This window comes from Astatotilapia calliptera, chromosome 18, assembly GCF_964374335.1.
Source record: "Astatotilapia calliptera chromosome 18, fAstCal68.1, whole genome shotgun sequence".
Lineage (NCBI taxonomy): Eukaryota > Metazoa > Chordata > Actinopteri > Cichliformes > Cichlidae > Astatotilapia > Astatotilapia calliptera.
Window position 1 is genome coordinate 29,236,494 of NC_137439.1, and position 20,404 is coordinate 29,256,897.

Sequence of the window (20,404 nt, forward strand, 5' to 3'; positions counted from 1 at the left end):
GCAAATTTGAATGCCTCAGGACACATATATGATTGGCTGGGAAGCCGTGCAGGCCCTGATTTGAAAATTTGAATTTCTCAGTCCTCACAGAGGATTGGCTGCCTGGGGACCTGGCAGAAATATATAGAAATACTATGATTAAGCATAAATACTACATTTAGTAGAAATACTATGTTTTAGCACAAATACTATAAAAAGCAGAAATACTATAATTTAGCAGAAATACTATATTAAGCACAAATCCTATAAAAAGCAGAAATAGGATGATTAAGCATAAACACTACATTTAGTAGAAATATTATGTTTGAGCAAAAATCCTATAAAAAGCAGAAATACTATATTAGGCACAAATCCCATAAAAAGCAGAAATAGTATGATTAAGCATAAATACTACATTTAGTAGAAATACTATGTTTTAGCACAAATAGTATAAAAAGCAGAAATATTGTAATTTAGCAGAAATACTATATTAGGCACAAATCTTATAAAATAGCAGAAATAGTATTATTTAGCACAATAGTAATAAGTTAAACAGAAAAATTGGAAAAGCAAAATGGACAGCTGAAAAAATGCTGAACATGCTGAGGGTCCCTCAAATATACTTGTTAAATGAAAAAATCAGCAAAAAAATGCACAGGGAGAGAGAAGTAAGTTTCTAGGTCAGCCTGGGAGCTGCTGAATTTGAATCCACCAATCAGAGAGCCTGTGTACTTTTTCCCGCCAAAACATGTGCCTCTTTTTACACACGCAGCACAGAGAGGCACAGGATTATTGCAGCCTATTTCTCATAGTGAGGACTCGCCTCAAACAAATGACCATAATTTCCAAACCGTAGGGGCTAGAGCGGTCATTCTTACACCGTTTTGTTCAGAAGAGATGGGGGAATCTTCCAGTGTTTACAATTTATCATTAAAATATGAATTATTAAAGATATTTGACTTGTAATGCACCATAACTGAGTAGAGCGAAGCAAAAACTGCCTTGACTTGCCCTCAAACAACGCTTTCTAACTCGAAATCTATTTGGAGTATCGATATCATTCTTTCACCGTAAGAGACAGCAGGCTTTGGTGAACAATCATGGAAATTTTCAGGTCTCTGTGGAAATCCAACAAAAAGTTATGACGAGAGAAAAAAGTGGTTCATTTCCACAGTTTGAAATCTGAAGAAATCTGAGCGAAGGACGAATTTCCTACCCTCAAACAAGTCCAACTCATTTCAGAACGGTAATAGGTGAGAAAGAAATTCTTGAATTGTGAGCGTCAGGGGTGTCTGAAGATATTCGGGGACAAGCCTCATGTCTTAACTTTGCTTCGTTAAGGAGATATGACGATTCGAATATGCCTCTCATTACAGAAATCCAGCGGTGATTTTGAACAAGCTCTCCATTCACTTTATATGGAGAGTTTTCTGACCTTGTGTTAGTCTGAGGAGATTTGCAAAAATTCTATAAATCCCACAACAATGATGGTGACATTTTCTGAAAGCCAGCAAAAATACCTACGTTTTGATGTATAATTTGTGGAAGTTGAGTGAAAATTGAGCAAGTAGCAGGAAGTTGTTCGGACATGAAGTGAAAATTGCAAAACCTTCAGTGGCACACTGGAAGCCAAGAGCATAGCAACCATAACAACACATGTATTTTGTGAAAAATCACAATTTTGCAACTCAAAACTTTAAGAGGCATAAAAGTAAAACAGTAGAAGATTTGAAAAAGCTGAATCATACCTGAATAGCCAAATAATTTGTGAACATTTTAAAATTTGAATGGTTGTTCTAGGTGAAAATATGAGGAAGTAGTTAAGTTTCAAAAACAGGCAAAATTTAGCAGAATTGCAGAAGTTTCCCATTCATTTCAATGGGACAAATTAAAGGAAAAAAGCTTAATATTTTAAAAAGTATAATAGTTAAAAATAGCAAAAATCGTAGCAGGAATTAGCAAAAATAGCTGAATAGTTTAAAGTTTGAACGGTGAAAATAGCACAAAAATTGTGGAAGTAGTTAAACGGCGAAAAGTGTACGGAAACACCCGGAATAATAATAATAATAATAAAGAATAAAGAGAAACAGGAACTCAATAGTGTGGATGCTTAAAGCATCCACACAATAAAGAATAAAGAGAAACAGGAACTCAATAGTGTGGATGCTTAAAGCATCCACACAATAATAATAATAAAGATTACAACAACAATACTGTGAATGCTTTTCAAGCATTCACACTAATAATAATAAAGATTACAACAACAATACTGTGAATGCTTTTCAAGCATTCACACTAATTAGGGTGGGCGAGGTTCAATTTGCCATGTTGCAAGGAGAGCTTAACTTCTGTCTCGCTAGCTTGCCCCCCTGCGCTCAGTGAATCTGTGTTCGACTACTCCGCCTAGGCTGCACTGTCGAGCGCAGATCCACTGAGCGCTCAACACAGACAGCATCGTCAGAAGGAAAGTTGATAAAATAAATTAAAAATTTTGTATTGTTCGATACATATGCGTACCGAACCGAAAGCACTGTTCAATATCGATACGAGTATCGTTGCACCCCTAGTAGCTACTTGTTGTTGCTCTTATTCACCAGCTCCTCATAGTTTTTGTGTTCACAGACAAGGAAAGCTGCTCAAAACTGCCCTCTAATTTCATTACCTCAACTCTCTGATGTCTTTGGTTTGCTCAGTAGCCGCCTGCAATCCGCTGACTATCTACAAGACAGCACGGACCCTATGCAGTTGTTAGTTTAACAGGCGAACCTCGTTGCAAACATGAGGTAACATATATTGATTTCCACAGGTTTAAATTGTATCTGGAAACTTCATCGCGTCACACATATTCCTTTTTCTCGTCTTTCATGTCCTTTCTCCAGACTGATGGAGTAATAATAGCAAATATGAAATCATAAATAATATCAAGAGCAGGAATAAGATAAAACTTGATAGATCGGGCTATTGAACTTACATTCTGTATACAAACAGAGGCTGAAGCATTTTATTGGTTTACTGTTTAATCAGAATATTGTAGCAGCCAGTGACTGCTGTCAGGCTCTTAAATGATGGATGTCCCACTTGACCAAAGCTAGACAGTATGTTTTATTAGTTGTATCTCCCGGGGCTGAATCGTCGGAAGGAATTTTAGTCAACAGCCTAGAATTTGTGGTGTGTATGGCCCTGCAAAGATATGCCAATTATGCAATGAAAAAGTGAGATTTTATCAGTTATTGTCTTTAAATTGAACACTAAAGACCGAAATTTAAAACCTCTGTTAGATCCAATGTATTATAAACACCAATTATGAAAATCACTTCCTTGTGAGCATGAGCTAATAATTGAAATATAATAAGCATATTAATGTAGCCAGAGGAGTCTTTTTGAGGATTTTGACAGCTGCAGCCATACAGTCTTTATACAGTTCAGCGGCCACAACATTAGTGCCTGCAGGGATGCTGTTCACTTTGAATCACCGTTTTGTGCACAGACCTTTTAGCCTTCATCACGATGAAGTCTCAAATGGGTATTGTTTGTGAGAAAACCTGCTGTGGTTAAATGCACACGTTCAGTGTGTGGATAGTTTTTAGTAAAGTAAGCGGGCTCAGGATTTATTTACAACTGAGGACACAGTCTGAATCCTGCATTTAATGCCTTTACATTAAATGCAGCTTAGTAAAGCTTCTAAAAAGAATCTGGAAAGCTGTTGTTTTTTTTAATACGCACTGCATATCACCTGACTGTGTCCACAAGAAGAAAGCAGAAATCTGCATGCTGATGTCACTGGTCCACATTTGCATAATGTTTTATCAGAGTGTGTTTTTTTTGTCTCTCGCAAAAATGGACCTGCTCTTCTTGCCAGGCCACAATTATTGGACTACTTCTTAATAAATGTGCATAAAAACATTTATTTCCGTGATCAGATTCAAATTCAAAACAGAAAAGGTCCTTAAAAATGCCCTCGAGTCACTGAGTCCCACACGATGAGATTTCTGCCAAACCTGTTTCACGTCGGGGGGATTTTTGATCACGAGCACTGAACATTTATGGCGTCTTTGGGTGCTGCCGGTTAATTCTGCTTGAACCAGATTTGAATCAAAAGCCCAAATAATATATAACTACACTGAGCATAGAGAGATATTGAAGCTATGTTTGTGAATGCACCAGTGCTGCATAAATAGATACATTAACACTCATGTCAAGTGCTAGAAATTACATTTCATGTGCTGGGTTTCAAGGTAAATTATCACAGTTGTAAAGATTGCTAAGAATAAAGCACCAAGCACATTTTCATTAAGAGCACCCCGGCTTGTCTTCAAGGTTAAGTTATGCACAGGGTGAAGTTTCTTCTGTGAAATTAAAGGGACACACATTCAGGCTGGTTTGCATACAGTAAAATTCAGAGAGACTGCCCTTTCCCAAAGAAGCGACTCCATTAGTTGTTTGCGCAAGCTCTTGTAATGACCTACCCTTGTATTTTAAAGTTAAGCAACCTCTAGAAGCTGTTTGAATAAATGCACATCAAATCTGTCCTGGTGTCATCACCTCTAGATTTAGGGGAACTCTGGACCCTGGTACCATCATGAAAGTCAAACCATGGTGGGTTTATTTCTAACCCTAACCAATAAATTTTCACGGTTAACTCAAACCAAGTAGTGTTTGTGCCTAAAATCAGCAACACATAGATATCACCAGAAATATGAAGAGATATTGAGATATCCAATTCTGTCCCCATCAAATTAGCCTACAAGACAGCCATGCACACAAATCTAAACAGGCTGCATTTTGATGCAGATGACAGCCACTGTGACTGGTTATTGATTTGCACATTGCCTTTCTGAAACAAAAAGTGGTAAGTTGTCATTGTATCCAACTATCCATCTCCCATTTCCCCATTTTCATAGCTGTGCTAAGCCACGTACAGACAGCCGATTCCAACAGCTTCTCTCTTTTTTTTTGGATTGCAGTAATTTCAGTAAAAGTAGCTGTTGTTCAATATTAGCTCCAGCTCCAACACGACTCAGTTTCAGTCACAATTTGTTGAAAGAAATCAAAGCGATTCAACACTGCAGCGCAGACGTCTTACTGCCAGCATTTTGGAGGGAGGGGCAATTGCAGAGTAAAGAAAGTTAGACAAATCGGAATTGGCGACTGAAAATAATAATCAGCAACAGACCAAGCTGCACATCTCAAGGCAAAGTGAAAGTCATCAGAAAACAAGTCCAGTCTTGTGGTCAAAGCTTGGGTCCTGCATGCTCTTTAAACGTCAGAGGACTGGAGGTTTGGTATGAAGGTTTGAATAGTCAGATGATTTAAATATTAGTCCTGACAGTTTCTTTTTGTGCACTCGAACTGATATTCTATTCAGAACTGGCAGCGAATTAAGCCTCAAGCAAATGACAAATTATCACACTTAAAAGACTGAAAAATAATTAAGTAAAAACAACCTGTTCTGTTTCTAATGAATGTTCAACTCAGTGATGCATATGACATGTTAATGGGGTGTCTATCATTGCTTTATACCTCTTCAAAGTCAAAAAGCACTGTTAAAACAGCAGCACAAACATGTACTCGTGTTATAAATCTGCTCTCCTGATTGACCGCTGGGAGGAGACTATTCTCTGTGCTGTTCCAGCAGAGCTTTGTATTCATGTAGCCGGATACAAAGATCCGGGGACTCACTGGTGCCCTTCTCAGATTCTAACACCTAGATCTAGTTTCTCGAGGGCCAGGCGATGAAGGGCGTTTGTCCTGCTAAAATCCCATTAAAGCATATGGGACATAGAGGCTTTACCTTTCTTTAACGGAGTTTTCAATAATGCATGAAGTGGAACTAGAATATATAAAACACGAAGTCGTGGTTTTAAAGTACTCGATTTGATTTTTGTGAAACTTTTCTGTTAAGTGCTCACGTTCGCTCCCAGTTTTTTCTATCAGGAGTGAACAGGTCAACTGATGCTGTTCAATTTTATTACTCTTTTTGGCATGAAATTGCATCTCTGTTTCTGCCTGCTCACACCAGACACAGAAATTTTCATGGCTGCAGCCAGTAGATATGCACGCGCACGCACACACACACACACACACACACACACACACACACACACACACAGGCACACACCCACACACACACACACACACACACACACACACACACACACACACACACAGAGTCACACAAACCTCATCAAAATCTAAAAAGTCAGATGCAAATACGAACTCATTTTAAATGGGAAGCTTGCAGAATCTGTAATAAGTTAGATTAATAGCTGATTTTTAATGACACTGTCACCAGAGCTGCTTGCAGGATGTATGAGGCCTTTCCCTTTTGTTGATTAAATACCTGTGGCCATCACACAGCGGCAGGACTGAGACACTACATATGTTTCGTCTTTGCTGATTTAAAAGATGTGCAGCATATAATTATGCAAAGGTCAAACCGTGTGGGCTATTAGAAAGATCATACAGCTGTTATTATTATTATGGGAGCTCCAGCTTATGCAATCATGTAAATGACTTAAACAGACTTGTTTTTGTTTTAGCATATGCAGCTGGGTCTTGATTGTGTGCATATAAATGTGGACCAAATATGCCGTATGTAACTGAATACAGAGCATTTAATCGCTCGAGCAAATGTACAAATAGAAACACATTTTAGGGAGCAACATAAAAAAAAGGAGGATAATCTGCCTATTAGGGAGGCCGTCTATTCATACTCGAGTCGCGTATTCTGCGCTGCTGCTTTGGGACTCAGTTTTCTACCAGCCTGAACTTTCCTCTCAGCTCATTTGGAAACTGACATCCACTTTAAAACGGGATGATGAGCTGATGTGACTGTCCATAACTGAAACCATGTCTCGACTCCAACTGTGAATAATCTATTCCGCCTCTTAATTATGTATGCATACTGCTCCAGCCTCTTTCCCCACACTGCACTGTGAATCAAAATGGCAAGAATTACTTGGTCACACCCACCCGGGCTCGTACCCTGTGATTGCACTCGCACGAGGTTTTTGGGAAAATTGAGCCCCAGTTTGTGAAGCAAAGTGTTGTGAAATGCTTTTGCTGTGACATAAAGGATGGATGGATTTCTCCCAAAAATGAATACATGCAGCCATTCGTGGAAAGGCAATAAAAAGTAGGTTTCCGTGGCAAACACCTTTAAATCCATTAGAAATCAATCGCGAATACCTCGGCCGGCGGGGACCAGCTGCGCAATCTAAAAGCACAATTTTGAAATTCCTGTTTTTGTTTCTTTTTCATCCATGTGAGGGACACTGTTTATCTCAGGAAAAAAAACAGCACACTTCATCTGAATTCATGAGGATAGAGAGGAGGGTTTTTTTTAAAGCCCCGAAACCGACATTTAAATGAAACTGGAAATCCAGAAAATGAAAATACGTTCTAACCTGATCTGCCTCATTCCAAAAAATTATTTCATTTTCACTTGAAACCTGGTGATAGAGTTCATGTCACAGCCACGGCGACCCGATAACATTTCTGTGACCGCCGAAAAAGATGTAAGGTGATTGGGATGCGTGGAATAGGAATGAAATACGAGGAGAGGGCAGAGATTAGGAGGGGCGGTCGGGGATTTTTGCGCTCATATTGCAGTGAGATCTCAGAGTGACAATAAGTGTCTAAGATTGTAATTCAAAGCATGACTGCAGAGGGCTTGTAGGAAATAGTTTGTATGTACAAAAAGCACTCTAATCTCCATTTAAACTCTGCTCAGACCCTTGAAAATGAATTCTACTTTAAGGGGCACTCTTCCCTCTTAAAGTGAGCAGAATTACTTTCAGGAAAACTTTAGAATTTGCCAGAAAAGTGGGTATTATTTGAAATAATTCACCCCTAAACTGGTTTGTTTAGAAAAGTTCTGCAAATTTGGCCTGATGTCCTCACCATCTGCCTCTTAGAGGGTTTTCCAAAACATCAAGGTCCCTCTTGCGCTGAATTGTTTAATTCAGATTAGAATAATGACCCCGCCAGCATCCTGCCGGGGCAAAGCCCAGGGATGTGGGGATGAGGCAGACGAGGACTATTTAGTAATCCTATCAGCCACCTTATGAGCGTCTGCTCCGCACAGCAGCTCCGTCTTCAGATTGAGTTGTTCAGTCAATCACAGATTCAATATTTACTTGACGATTCAATATTTACCGAGGCGCTTTGCAGCACGCGTGACTGAGGAATGCAGCGGCGAGGATCCTATCAAACACTCGTTACATCACGCATTTAAGGGTGAGATTGGGAGGGAGGAGGAGAGGATGGAGGATGTCTCATCTATTGCAACGAGACGCTGATGCAAGGTGTGCTGGAACCGAGCCTGATCCGCTGCTCGAAACGTGTTCCCGTTTTGTGTCGGATTCACTCGACTGGTTACACACATCTTGTCAGATGTGTATCAGCATTGCAAGAGAATGACTCACATTTAAAGTTTAACCTTCAGTATAAATATTTTAAAAAACAATATTCTTAGACATATATAGCTGGGGGAATGAGTCTTGTTCCTGTTGCCCCAGAGGACAGATGTCTTACACTACTGTAGGTCTGCTCCTTTTAGCTGGATGCACAGCACTGTGAATATTGGATCCTTGTGGAGTGTGGCTGTATACATGGAGCACGGTTGGAAGGGTGCATGCCAATAGCTTCGCCTCCGCCTAGCACTTGTTGCATCAACCTCAGAAGTATATTGTTTGATCCCTGAGTTTGATTAGTTTTTTATTTTTTATTTTACTGCTGTCAAAAGAAACATTTTGGTCTACTTAGCTCCTTATGTGCTTCTGCATTTATCTGCAATATCTATATGAAAAAAGAAAGCCAAAAACATAAAGACATTCAGACGCAGATACTTTGTAGTCTGGGAGCGAAGCTGCAATAGTAGAGTGCTTTGAACTGAAACATAAAGTGCACATAGCGCTGTAATAATTTACGTTCAAGCTCGCAGGAAGATGGGAGAAGTGGAGAGAGAAATCAAAACTGAGAATGGATTAAATTAATGGCCAAACATCTGAAAACATGGGTCCAGAAAAATATTCCTCTCCTGTTCTGCTCTTTTACTGTGTCTCAGTCCCTCAAATAAAATACACACACTACAGGCTTTTTACTAAAACTAAAAGCAGATGTAGGTAAACCATAGATATATAAATATATTTACCATGTAGTTGCACTGCACCCGCCAGCAGGCGTCAATCACAACCCACAGAGTTTGAAATGCCACAGCAGGGTGAGCCGTACTCTGAGATGGATAAATAAATAAATACAGTTGGGTTTTCATTTAATTCATTTTTTTTCTTATTTCCAAGATCAGACTTCCGCGCAGTTTGTTTAATGTTTTGCCGCTCTGAGCAGCCACTTCATTTCCTTTGGGCATTGCATTGTAAGACAGTAGAGCACATAAATAACACACTCAAAAATCAAGCATTTGCTAGAATGCGCGCCAACTCTCGGGTATAACTCCAGTTTCTTTAATCTCGGTTGTTATTTTTGCCGGCTTCACAGTCATTTCTGTTTACTGTAAAATTATACTTGTCAAGATAACTGTCCAGATGAGATGGAGAAAGAGGAAAAAGTGGTCCAGCTGATTAGACAAACACATCAGAACTGTCAAATGTATTTAGCGGAAGCGTCTCTTGTAAACATCGCCAGCAGCTTCTACCAAACGTTAATCCATTCGACTGACTCGGTGAAGGTTTGTGAGTGACATTATTGATTGTTTGCTTGCAAATAAAATCTAATGACATCTATTTGTCAGAGAAAACTACTCATTCAGCATAAAATGTGTTCCTGTAAATGATGTTTTTGGTATTTTTGTGCACTGGTCAAAAAAAATCAAAGGAACACTTTGGAAACACATCAGATTTCAGTGAGAAAAGACAGTCGTGCTGGATACTGATGACTGGAAATGAAATCAACATACAGAGGGCTGAATTCACAGAAACACAGAAAATCAAAGTGAAAATAATGATGTGGCAAGCTAGAGAGTACAAAAACGATATGTTAGAAGCAGTCAGGATGTCAGGCCCTCAGGCCACCCTCATGAAGTCTGTTCCTGATTGTTTGATCAGAGACATTCACACCAGTGTCCTGCTGGAGGTCATTTTGTAGCTCAGGCAGCGCTCATCCTGTTCTTCCCTGCACAAAGGAGCAGATACCGGTCCTGTAATCTCCTCCATGTTTTTGAGACTGTGCGGGAGACATAGCAAACCTGTTGGCTATGGCACGTATTCATGTGCTATCCTGGAGAAGTCCGACTACCTGTGCATCCTCTGTAGGGTCCAGGTATCACCTCATGCTACCAGTAGTGACACTGACTCTAACCAAATGCAAAACTAGTGAAAAACAGCCCAAAAATATCAGGAGGGAAAATGTCAGTGTCCTCTACCTGTACAAACATTCCTGTTTTGGGGCTTGTCTCATTGTTGCCCCTCTAGTGCACTTGTTGTTAATGTCATTAACACGAAAGCAGATGAAACTTGTTAACAACCCCCCTCTGATACTTAACTGACCAGATCAATATCCCACAAGTTTAAATGACTTGATGCTGATAAAAGCTGTTCCCTTTGTTTGTTTCATTTTCTGAGCAGTTTATGTTATTATTGTGGTTGTAATGTGTGGCTTCACTTCAAACCCCTTTAAAATTTAAAAATGCATTGAGAAGAAACCAGTTGTCTTTTAGTTTTTTGCTAAAAATGATACAATAAGATATATTTGTGATAAGTAAAAGCATCTTTGTGTGAACCCCTTGTGTAGAAATTGTAGTCGCCACTAAATGTTTCTGGTAACTATCGATCAGTACTTAGAGGAGATTTCGTCTCCTCTAACAAAAGCTTCAGCGTTTGATGTTGGCGGGTTTCCTGCTTCCTTCAGCTCATTCCAAAACATTTCTATAGGATTAAGGTCAGGACTTTGACTTGGTCGTTCCAAACCATTGGCTTTATTCTTCTTTCACTAATCTTTGGCTGTGGGTCATTGTCTTACTGCATGACTCACTTTCTCTTGAAATTCAGTTCGCAGGGAAATGTCCTGACATTTTCTTTAAGAAATCGCTGGTGGAATTCAGAATTCATTGCTTCCCCTATTGAAGGTAAGCTAACCTGGCACAAATGGAGAAAAACAGACCTAAACCATCATACTGATACAGATGACAGTAACTGCAGGTGGGATAAGGTTCTTATGCTGGATTATTGTGTCTTTCTTTCTCCAAACATGAAGTGTCTTATTTAAACCAAAATTTGTTGCATTATTCCAAAAGCCTTCAGGTTTGTTCTCGTGATCTTTGGAAAACAACAGACAGGCAGCAGCTTCTCTTTTTGAGAGCAGAATCTTTCTCACTGCAGCCAAGCTATGCACAGATTCAGATTTCAGTGCTCTCTTGAACTCATGAATATGAACATTAGCCAATGTGAGAAAGACCTTTAGCTGGTTACAGGCTACCTTTGCATAATCACTGACCTCCCACACTATACCTTGCTCTTGCTGTGATCTCTTCTGTGGAGGGCAACAACGGTCTTGAATCTTTTGAATCAATGCACTCGAAACTTTGTCTGAAGCCCTTTGAAAGCGTGTTTGTTTATTTACCTCCAGAAGCTTCCACTTGAGCCCAGTGGTTCTCAAATTCTGGCGGGTGGGGGGCACAACTCAAGCGAACCTTTAATGCTAGTCTGTAGAAATAATCCTAAAGAAAGAAAATAATGGGAATCTGGTCTTTAAGTGATAACGTATGAACCCTGCTTCCGGGTCCAAACTACTCTGCATTTATTAAGGCTACTGTGATTTTAACATATTATAATGCTCGGTATCTTGTTCTATTTAATCTGAACACATCCCATGAAAAAAAGGCAATGATCACTGTTGGGCTCTCTTGGTTTTTATTACCACTGTTCAATTTAAAGCTCTGTTTTTAAAACCTTACAATGTAACTACAGCCCAGCCCATGCAGCAGTATATTAATGAGTAACTTCATATTGTCGATGAATTATCTCAATTGTTCACTGTGTTTATATTATGCTAACCATAGCTCTGTAGCCCGCCACCACGTAGCACATCGTTATATACCAGCTAGCCCAACATCAGTAGCACTACAAACATCGCTGCTGTTTAGTTTTCTGTCTTCATTTATTTTGGAAGTGATAGCAGAGCTGTACGTTTTAATTTTTCAGAAATCTCTCAGTCAGAACATGGTGTGTCATCTTTAGATGGAAGCTAGCAAGTTAACTTCCTGCTAACTTCTAACTCTGTTAAATTTCATAAATCCTCTTTTCATGGATGCCTGGATGTTAAACTTAATTGTTACACCTGGTAAAGCAGCAACGCTGATCATTTTATTAAAGATGAAAGGATTTAGACAGTTTTTAACTCTCGGTGATGCCGCAGTGTTTGTTTAACTTTAAAGCGGAGTTTGGACCCAGAAATGGCTAATTATGTCAGACTTAAACACCAGGTTGGACACACAGGTGCGTAAAGTCAGGGAAAATGAGACTAGGGGAAACCTCAAAGAAGGCACAAAGAACAAATAACTATCAAAATAAAGAAGGAAGTGAAACATGATAACTGAATTGAAAAACAAACACGAATTTACTGACACAAGAGGATGAAAAATAAACTCTAAAGAAACAGGAACTGAAAATGGAACAAACCAGCAATATGAACAGAACTATAACCAGGAAAGTAAGTAATACAATCACCAGAAAATACTCAAAATAAAGCAAAACTATAAAGTCCATAAACACGAGATGCTGTGGCAGTATGTTCAAAGCTCATGTTATGTTATTTTCTTGCTGTGAAACCAGTTCAGTCAAGTAGAAAGTAAGACACATCCAGCCAAGCTTGAGCTTTGCTAATATGACAAAGCATAAGCATCAGTAAAATATGTCAAATGTACATGTACTTCGTTGCTTTCTACTATAGATGAAAAGAGCTATAAAATGAGATCCTAGTTGTAACAAACTAAAATGATCTTTTGTTTTTACATGTGCGACTGCATGACGAACTGAATCCACACCAAGTCTTCTTTGAAACAAACAAAACCTCTCTCCCATCAGTCTTTGGCTCTCTGAGGTGCAGCGCTTACATGCTTTACATCTGCTTTCTGTCAATAACCGCTCTGATTCTTAACTACCCACAATGGATCAGTAACCGGTTGATCTCATGCCCCCTTTCTGCTCTCCCTACGCAAGCACACGCGTACTTTAAACTGCACGTTTGTTGTTGTTGCTGTTGGTGGTGGTGGTTGGCTTTTGTTTTTTTTTTCTTCCATAGTGATTCTCTCAAGGCTTTGATCAAATATAGAATAGAAGCTGCTCCCTCAAATCCACGTCTTCCTCCTCCATCTCATCTGCCTCTGAGTACCGTTGGAAGAAGTCATTCCCCATACACTTCTGTATAAATACAGACATGCACCATACAAATACATGATATATGAAAAGTGTTTACGCTTCATATATTCATATAGTTTCATTTTTTGTTGAAAATATACCCCACAAAAAATTTCCTGGCAAATTGACTCAGCAACAGCCGTAGAAAGAAGATTTAGGAGAGGGTGAGAGAGGGAGAGAGGCCTGTTGAAGGGACAGACAGTCCGATTGAGAGAGGAAGCAAACGGGAATTGGAGACAGAGATGAAGAGAAATGAAGTGAGACAGAGGGAATTGGGGGGGGGAGGAAGGTGAGCGACAAGAGAGATGAAGGAGAGAGAGTGTGTGTGTGTGTGTGTGTGTGGGTGGGTGGGGGGGAAGGATAAACTATTTGTCACGCTGCTGACGGAGAGAGATTGAAAAAGAAGGAGTGGGAGAGAAGAGTGGAGGTTGTCTTGATATAATGCTTTCTTATGCTCTTAAAGTACCGCTGTAGTCTGTCTACTTAGCTCCAGCTCTGGCTTGTTTTGTTGCTTATTTCCTTTCTCTTCTTCTTTTTTTCCTCCTTTTCTTTATTTCCCTTTTGTCCTTCCTTCCTCGTCTGCCCTCCCCGCAGGCACGTCTATAATCCAGGTGACGGCGACAGATGCTGATGACCCGACGTATGGGAACAGCGCCAAGCTCGTGTACACACTGGTGCAGGGCCAGCAGTACTTCTCTGTCGATCCCCAGACAGGTGAGCGTGCTTATGTGCGTTTGCGTGTAACACACGTGGGCGGACGAATGTAAAAGATGCGCAGATCTCAGAAGGCAAACACGCACGCATGCAGCAGGAAAGCGACATACGTGCAAGATGTTCAGGAGCGAACAGCTGAGCTCGGTCTTCACAGTACCCGACATGTCTGTGCTGTGTGACGGCCTAAGGAGACGCACACGTGTGTGTGAGACACAGGTGGAGTGAAACACTGGGGAACCCGTGGACCTGCATGCATGAGTACAGAAACATGTCTCTGACTTTCTCACACACACACACACTGAAAGCAACACTTCCCCCCCAGTGCAACTCCCATTCTCTTGTCACACTTAGTCATCCATCTTTCTCTCTTCCCCTTTTCCCACTTGTGCCCCATCAAACACATACACACTTGCTCTTTCAAGCACACCCCCCCTCCCCCCACCTCCACCTCTTTCCCCCTCTGCGGTTCGCTCCAGCATGAGCTGGCAGAAATGTATTCACGCCGCCAGGCTGCGTGTGCCGAACAACAGCCTAATATTATTATTTCTGGGTGAAGCAAAAGCGAAAAAGACACGTTTAAAGACACACGTCAGCGAAGGCTTATGATCTCTGATGCAGGGCAGATTACAAAAGGGCTTCAAGAAGGCGTCTGGCGTGCCTGTTGTCACCGTGTCGGAGTCTCGCACACGTCACCTGAGGGCAAAAAGTTTTATTGTCGAGCGTTTAGGGGTTGAGGGCGGAGGAGGGCGCTTTATTTATTAATTTATTTATTTAACTTTATGATGATTACTTTTTTAGCAGTCTACCTTGGAGGGGACTTTTAGCTCTGTTTAGTCAGAAATGGAGCACTGACTGTCTTGATGTTGTAGGTGCTGTTTTGATAGGCAGCGCGCATTGAAGAGACATTAAGTTTCACAGTAAAACTCCATATCTATTAACTTTTTCAGATTTTTGTTTTCTGTCTGCCTGTAGAAGTGAGAGCCTCCATGTGAGCGTTTATTTTGCCCACACAGTCACAGGTGGCCAGCACTCGTGTTTTGCTCATTGAATGTCAATGCCTGGTAATTGATTGCCTCGGCACGTGAGGACCTCTCAAATAACCAAAGGGAGCTGCAGGACTCTTTGAAATATAAGCCTAATTCCACACAGTGTGTATTAGCCGTGACACTGTGCTTTCAGAAGAGCTTCAGCATTCCGAACATGTCCGCTCTCCTCTTCTCGACTCCCTATCTCCCTCTTTTCAATCACCCCCCATTTCTCGTCGGTTCCATCACCGAGGGTCTTTTTCAGAATGTGCACTCGGAGGCGAGCGCGTTCGCTCATACATTTACTTTGTTTGTTTATGAATTCTGCTCAGAAAGCTCGACATATTTCTGCCTGTTCGTTCGTTAGCATTCAAAAGCAGCCCAGGCTGAATGTGATTCACCTTGAGCTGCCAAGTCATCCAGGCCGGTGTTTTTTGGTTGATGCTGGGCGAGAGCGGGCAGAATTTGATGTGCAACATCCAATCACATGTAGCAGAATGAGGTCATTTGCACGGGGGAGGTGATCGATGTCGAACGCGAGTAAATGATTCGTCTTTGTGTGCCGCTAAAGAGCATGAGACACAGAACGTGATTTTATGCTCTGTCAGCATGTCTATCTGCTGCAGCGTGGTGATTTGTCTTTTCCAGATGAGCCCCCTTTTCACATATCTGTTTATGTACGTGTGTTTCTGTGCGCCTTCAACGGGACATTAAGTTATATATTGTAGCTGTCAAATGGAAAGTGAGTGTCTCCAAAATGTCAGAAAAACTGCCACATTGTCAGGAAAAGCAGCTCGGTGACGGCGCACGTCGATATCGTCCAATAGGCTGTGAAAGGGCAAAGCAGAACTTTAAAAACACTCCGATTAAACTCAAATGACGGGCTTTTAACACAGAAACAAATTGAGGATTGCTTTGGAAATGATAAAACAACTGCTATAAGTGGTAACTTTACAGTTTATTGTGTCGTAAGCTGAATTTTATACGCCATAAACTGGTCTGTTGTTTAAGTACACCAGTAAAATTACAGTTCTGTTGTCATGGGAAGGATGAGTAAACCACCGTACCAACAGAGATGCCACCATCTAAAATTAAAGCAAGTTTATTTGTTGAAGGTGCTGCCATGCTGTTTGTGTAAAGTTTGAATGAATTTGATATCATTTCTTGTGTTTCCTGATGTTTTCCTTTCACCGCGTCGGCCATGCTCCTCTGTCTCTGCCCTCCTGTTTGTCTCCGTGTTAGTTTTTCGTACTTTCATAGTTTTTTTTTTTTGTTTGTTTTGCTTTGATATCTTTTACTTTTTTGTGCGCTTGACAGTTTTCTCTCTCCCTCGGTCAGTTGTCCGTCCATCTGTTTGCCCTCCACTTCTCCTCATGTTCCCAGGTTGTTCTTTGTGCTTTCCTCTACTTTTTTATTGTTTTGTTTTTTTTACCTTATTTGTTTTAAAGCTCACTTGTTGGTGTCTAAACCTTCTACACACATAACAGAACCTTACCCAATTGATTTCAGTGCATTGTAAAAGTAACTTGATTGGTGGATGTCAGGACTTTTAAATTAATCATTTATGAGAATAGTTACACATACAGTCAAGTGAAAAGAATGTTTTCATAGGGCTCTGTGCAGTCCTGTGAGAAATTAAATACGGCTTGTGATTCAATAGTTTGTAAAACTACCTTAAGCAGCAGCTGGATGATTTTATCTGTCTCACAGATCATTGTGGAGACATTTTGGCCCACTCCTCTTTGCAGCATTATTTGTTTATGCACAGCTTAAAGTCCCACTGCAACATTTCAGTCAGATTAAGATCCAAACTTTGACCGGCTCATTGCAACACCTTAATGCTATTCTGTTTTAGATTTACTGCTTCGCTTGGGATCATTGCCTGATTGCATGACCCAGTTTTGGACAACATTTGGCTCCAGAATACTTTGATATAAAGAGTAGTTCATGGTTAACTCAATGACCAAAAGATGCCCAGGTCCTGTGGTTGGAAAACAAGTCCAAATCATCAACCCTCCACCACCATGCTTAACAAGTGTTTGTGTTGATATGCAATGCTTGGTTTGCTCCAAGTGCAGTCCTGTGTGTCTTGGCCAAAAGGCTCTGCTTTGATCTCATCTGTCCAGCAGACACTCCTGGGAAGATTGTAGCATTGCATTAAGCTCAATGCTCCAGACCAGCAAACTGCCAAAACAGTTACAGAGGTGCCAATGATTAGTTACCAATGTTCATTTGATTAGCAGCACCAAGCTGTTACTTACCCTCTTAATTTCTATGGAAGCTCTGATGATGTTTTTCACAGGACTGCATAGAGTCCTATGAAAACATTGTTTTCACATGACTGTATTTATCTGCAAAATATACAAAATAAACTTGCACGGGTTAGCGCACCTGATTTACAGAGGGTGCATGAATAATTCAGAAATTAGTAATTAATCTAGCACGTTACCTATATTTTGCAGAGGCCTGATGGTAGTTTGCCTGCATTAATATTTGCATGGGGGATTCAAGTGGTCCATTTACTGTAATACTATTTTTTATAGCTAACTACATAAAACTACAAATGATTAGTGGCTGTAAAGGAAGAAAGTGAGTGTTGATTTTGTCATTCTCTGCTACAAGTGAGCAACATTTGACAATTCCCAACCCATTTTATTTCATCTTGACTGCTGTGAAGGAATATACAGGCAGTGCATTCCTCAGGCGGCACACACTTGACATTTTTTTCAGTGCTCGTGCAACAGGACTGTGGTTGTGTCGTGCTCACAGGGCGACGTCATCATGGATAAATCTCACAAATCTGAGCCTGAGGAATACATCACTGTGACCAAGCATTTTATAGAAAGCCAGAGCTGACATTCTTGCCCTTTCACATAAAAAGTGGGTTGTTTTATTTTTGGGTGTTATGTATGACCTGTTAACAAGTGGACATTCTTTTGCAATAAAATCAACTGAGTGGTATTTTTCTGCTGGCTTGTGACCTTTTTGTGATACATTTGTTTCATTTTGCATGTACATTGTTTAAGTTTGCGGGAATGTGTACTTTTCAAAACTGGCAACACTGCTAATTAGTTTTTATGTGACTCTAATGGAATAACCAGTACTTAGATTTATAAATAAGGGTTGCAGACCATCAGGACCAAACTGTGTTATATAACAACTTGTTAACATTTATACCTGAAGGCTAAATGGCATACTGGAAATCAAGAATGACCTTTCATTAATGACTTCCTCACATGTGTAACTGCGGTGCTGATGAAGTCTTTAATAAAGGGTCATGACTTTCTCAGTTCATAACGGGAAGTCAGATCTGTTGTTATAAATGTTAATAAGTCATTAATAAAAGGTTACGGTGTCTGTTTATTAATTTACCACTTCATAGGACATTTAGTTCTTGTCAGATCTATTGGCGGTTCTGACTCAGTCGTCAATAAAGACTTATTACATTAATGCAATTCTTAAAGACTGATCACAGCATGTGGATTTTACTGCAAACAGTCAAATTAACTGTAAACTCGGAAAGCTGTGCCTAATTAGAAAGTGGTACCTTCAAATGTGTAACAGATAGATCCACATACCAAAGGTGTGACTGCAATATTTTATCTGAGAGTAAGAAGATTGTAAGGAAGTTATAGATGTGAAGAGAGCAGGATGAGGTCCTGCTGTGCAGAGAGATTTTCTTCCAAAACAGAGCGCAGGCCAGAAAGTATATTTTTAAAGCCAGAAAGTTCAGTTAAGCATAAAGTTATAAATATTGATCACAAAAGAGTTTCAGTCTCACGCAGATGTATTGTGATCATTTGTTGCCAAGTGGTAGAAACCAAGGTTCATGGTCCTTGTGATGCTACCCTATGTGTGTGTTTTCTCCAGGTATTCTACGAACAGCTGTACCCGATATGGACAGGGAGACCCAGGACCAGTACCTGGTGGTGCTTCAGGCTAAAGACATGGGGGGGCACCTAGGAGGATTATCTGGGACCACCACTGTAACCGTCAGGCTTACCGATGTTAATGACAACCCACCACGCTTCACACAGAGTGAGTAACTCAGCAGCTTATACCGCTACCAAATAAAATATAGAACAGGAATAGAGAGGCAGCAGTCTGGGGAAAATTACTGCTGCAGAGAGTGCATCACATCCCACATACATGCACGCTAACTGTACATACTGCCCACTGCTCACGAGAGCACACGCCGTGCAAGAACAGTGGAGCCATCAGCCAGTGTAAAATAACTGTGTGTACTTTTAACCATTTTGTTATGCCTGTGTAAAGTTTCTAGCTTCCGATATAGGGAAGGGATGAAGAGAAAACAAACACTGAGCTGCATAACAGCATAAACACCATGTTTGTTTTGCACCAGAAGGCAGAAGAGTTGTTGGACCTTTCTGACCTGCAGGTCCTGTCAGGATTTTCACAGCAGCAGTCAGGCAGAGGAGATTCCTGCAGGGCTGCAAAGTACCTCATCAAACATTCAGCCATGGATTTAGCTTGCCTCTGCTATGATAGATCGGCTGCTATTTCCAACAGCAGCTACACTGTCAGATTATATCTGACAGCACGTCAATGTAGGAAACCCTAATTGGCTTCCTAATAACTTTGAATATGGTTAATTGAATTACACTGTTTGCAATCATGACATCGTTTTAGTAAAAATCATAGATGTGATAGGTCTTTCGCACTTGCAGTCTATGAAATATGTTTTTGATAAATGAAATCAAATTAAAATTTACTCTTGTGGATTAAACAAAATATAGACCAAATTAGCGGTTGGCATAATGGTGAAGATGATGTAATCAAGACGGGTTATTAGATATTGTCCTGTTGGCGATTATAATGTTAATCATTCTTCCAAATAGGAGGCAGATCTTCTTCTTCATGTACTAGACTGATGTGAATAAGACAGGCTGGGATTAATTAATTCTCTTCTTTGGTATGTCACCAAAAGAATGGTAGGTGTGTTCTTTCATACCCTCGAAAGGACAAGCTAGTTAGGCCTCCTGTGAATGATCAAGAGAATCATGTGGCCTTGGTCGCCAGGGTTCTCCTCGTATTTTACTTAAGGTCGTCCTTTCTGCCATTTCTCCTCTAAGCAGCTCCGTCTCCTCCAGTTTAATTGCTGACCTTCTTCCAATTAAAGTGACGAGGACAGGAGTTGGGAAATCACTTTTGTATGACTGCTGTAGAGGAGCTGGTAGGAACCATACAGTACTATGCATAGTTTACTTCCAAGGACTTTGACTTTCTTACAATTTTTTAAAATGGTCTTGATCAGTAGCCCTTCAGCTTTCTGAGGGTCTTTCAAAGTTTTTC

The 20,404-nt window shown here is 40.4% G+C and overlaps 1 protein-coding gene across 2 annotated transcripts in view; it reads left to right on the forward strand.

The window, feature by feature from the left end:
• Positions 1 to 20,404, forward strand: part of cdh24b (cadherin 24, type 2b) — a 183,851-nt gene that overhangs the window by 98,169 nt on the left and 65,278 nt on the right. For both annotated transcript variants that reach the window (XM_080292442.1, XM_080292443.1), the window contains exons 4-5: positions 13,947 to 14,066; positions 18,962 to 19,129. In XM_080292442.1, coding sequence (XP_080148568.1) covers positions 13,947 to 14,066; positions 18,962 to 19,129 — 288 coding nt within the window. The remainder of the gene's footprint in view (positions 1 to 13,946; positions 14,067 to 18,961; positions 19,130 to 20,404) is intronic.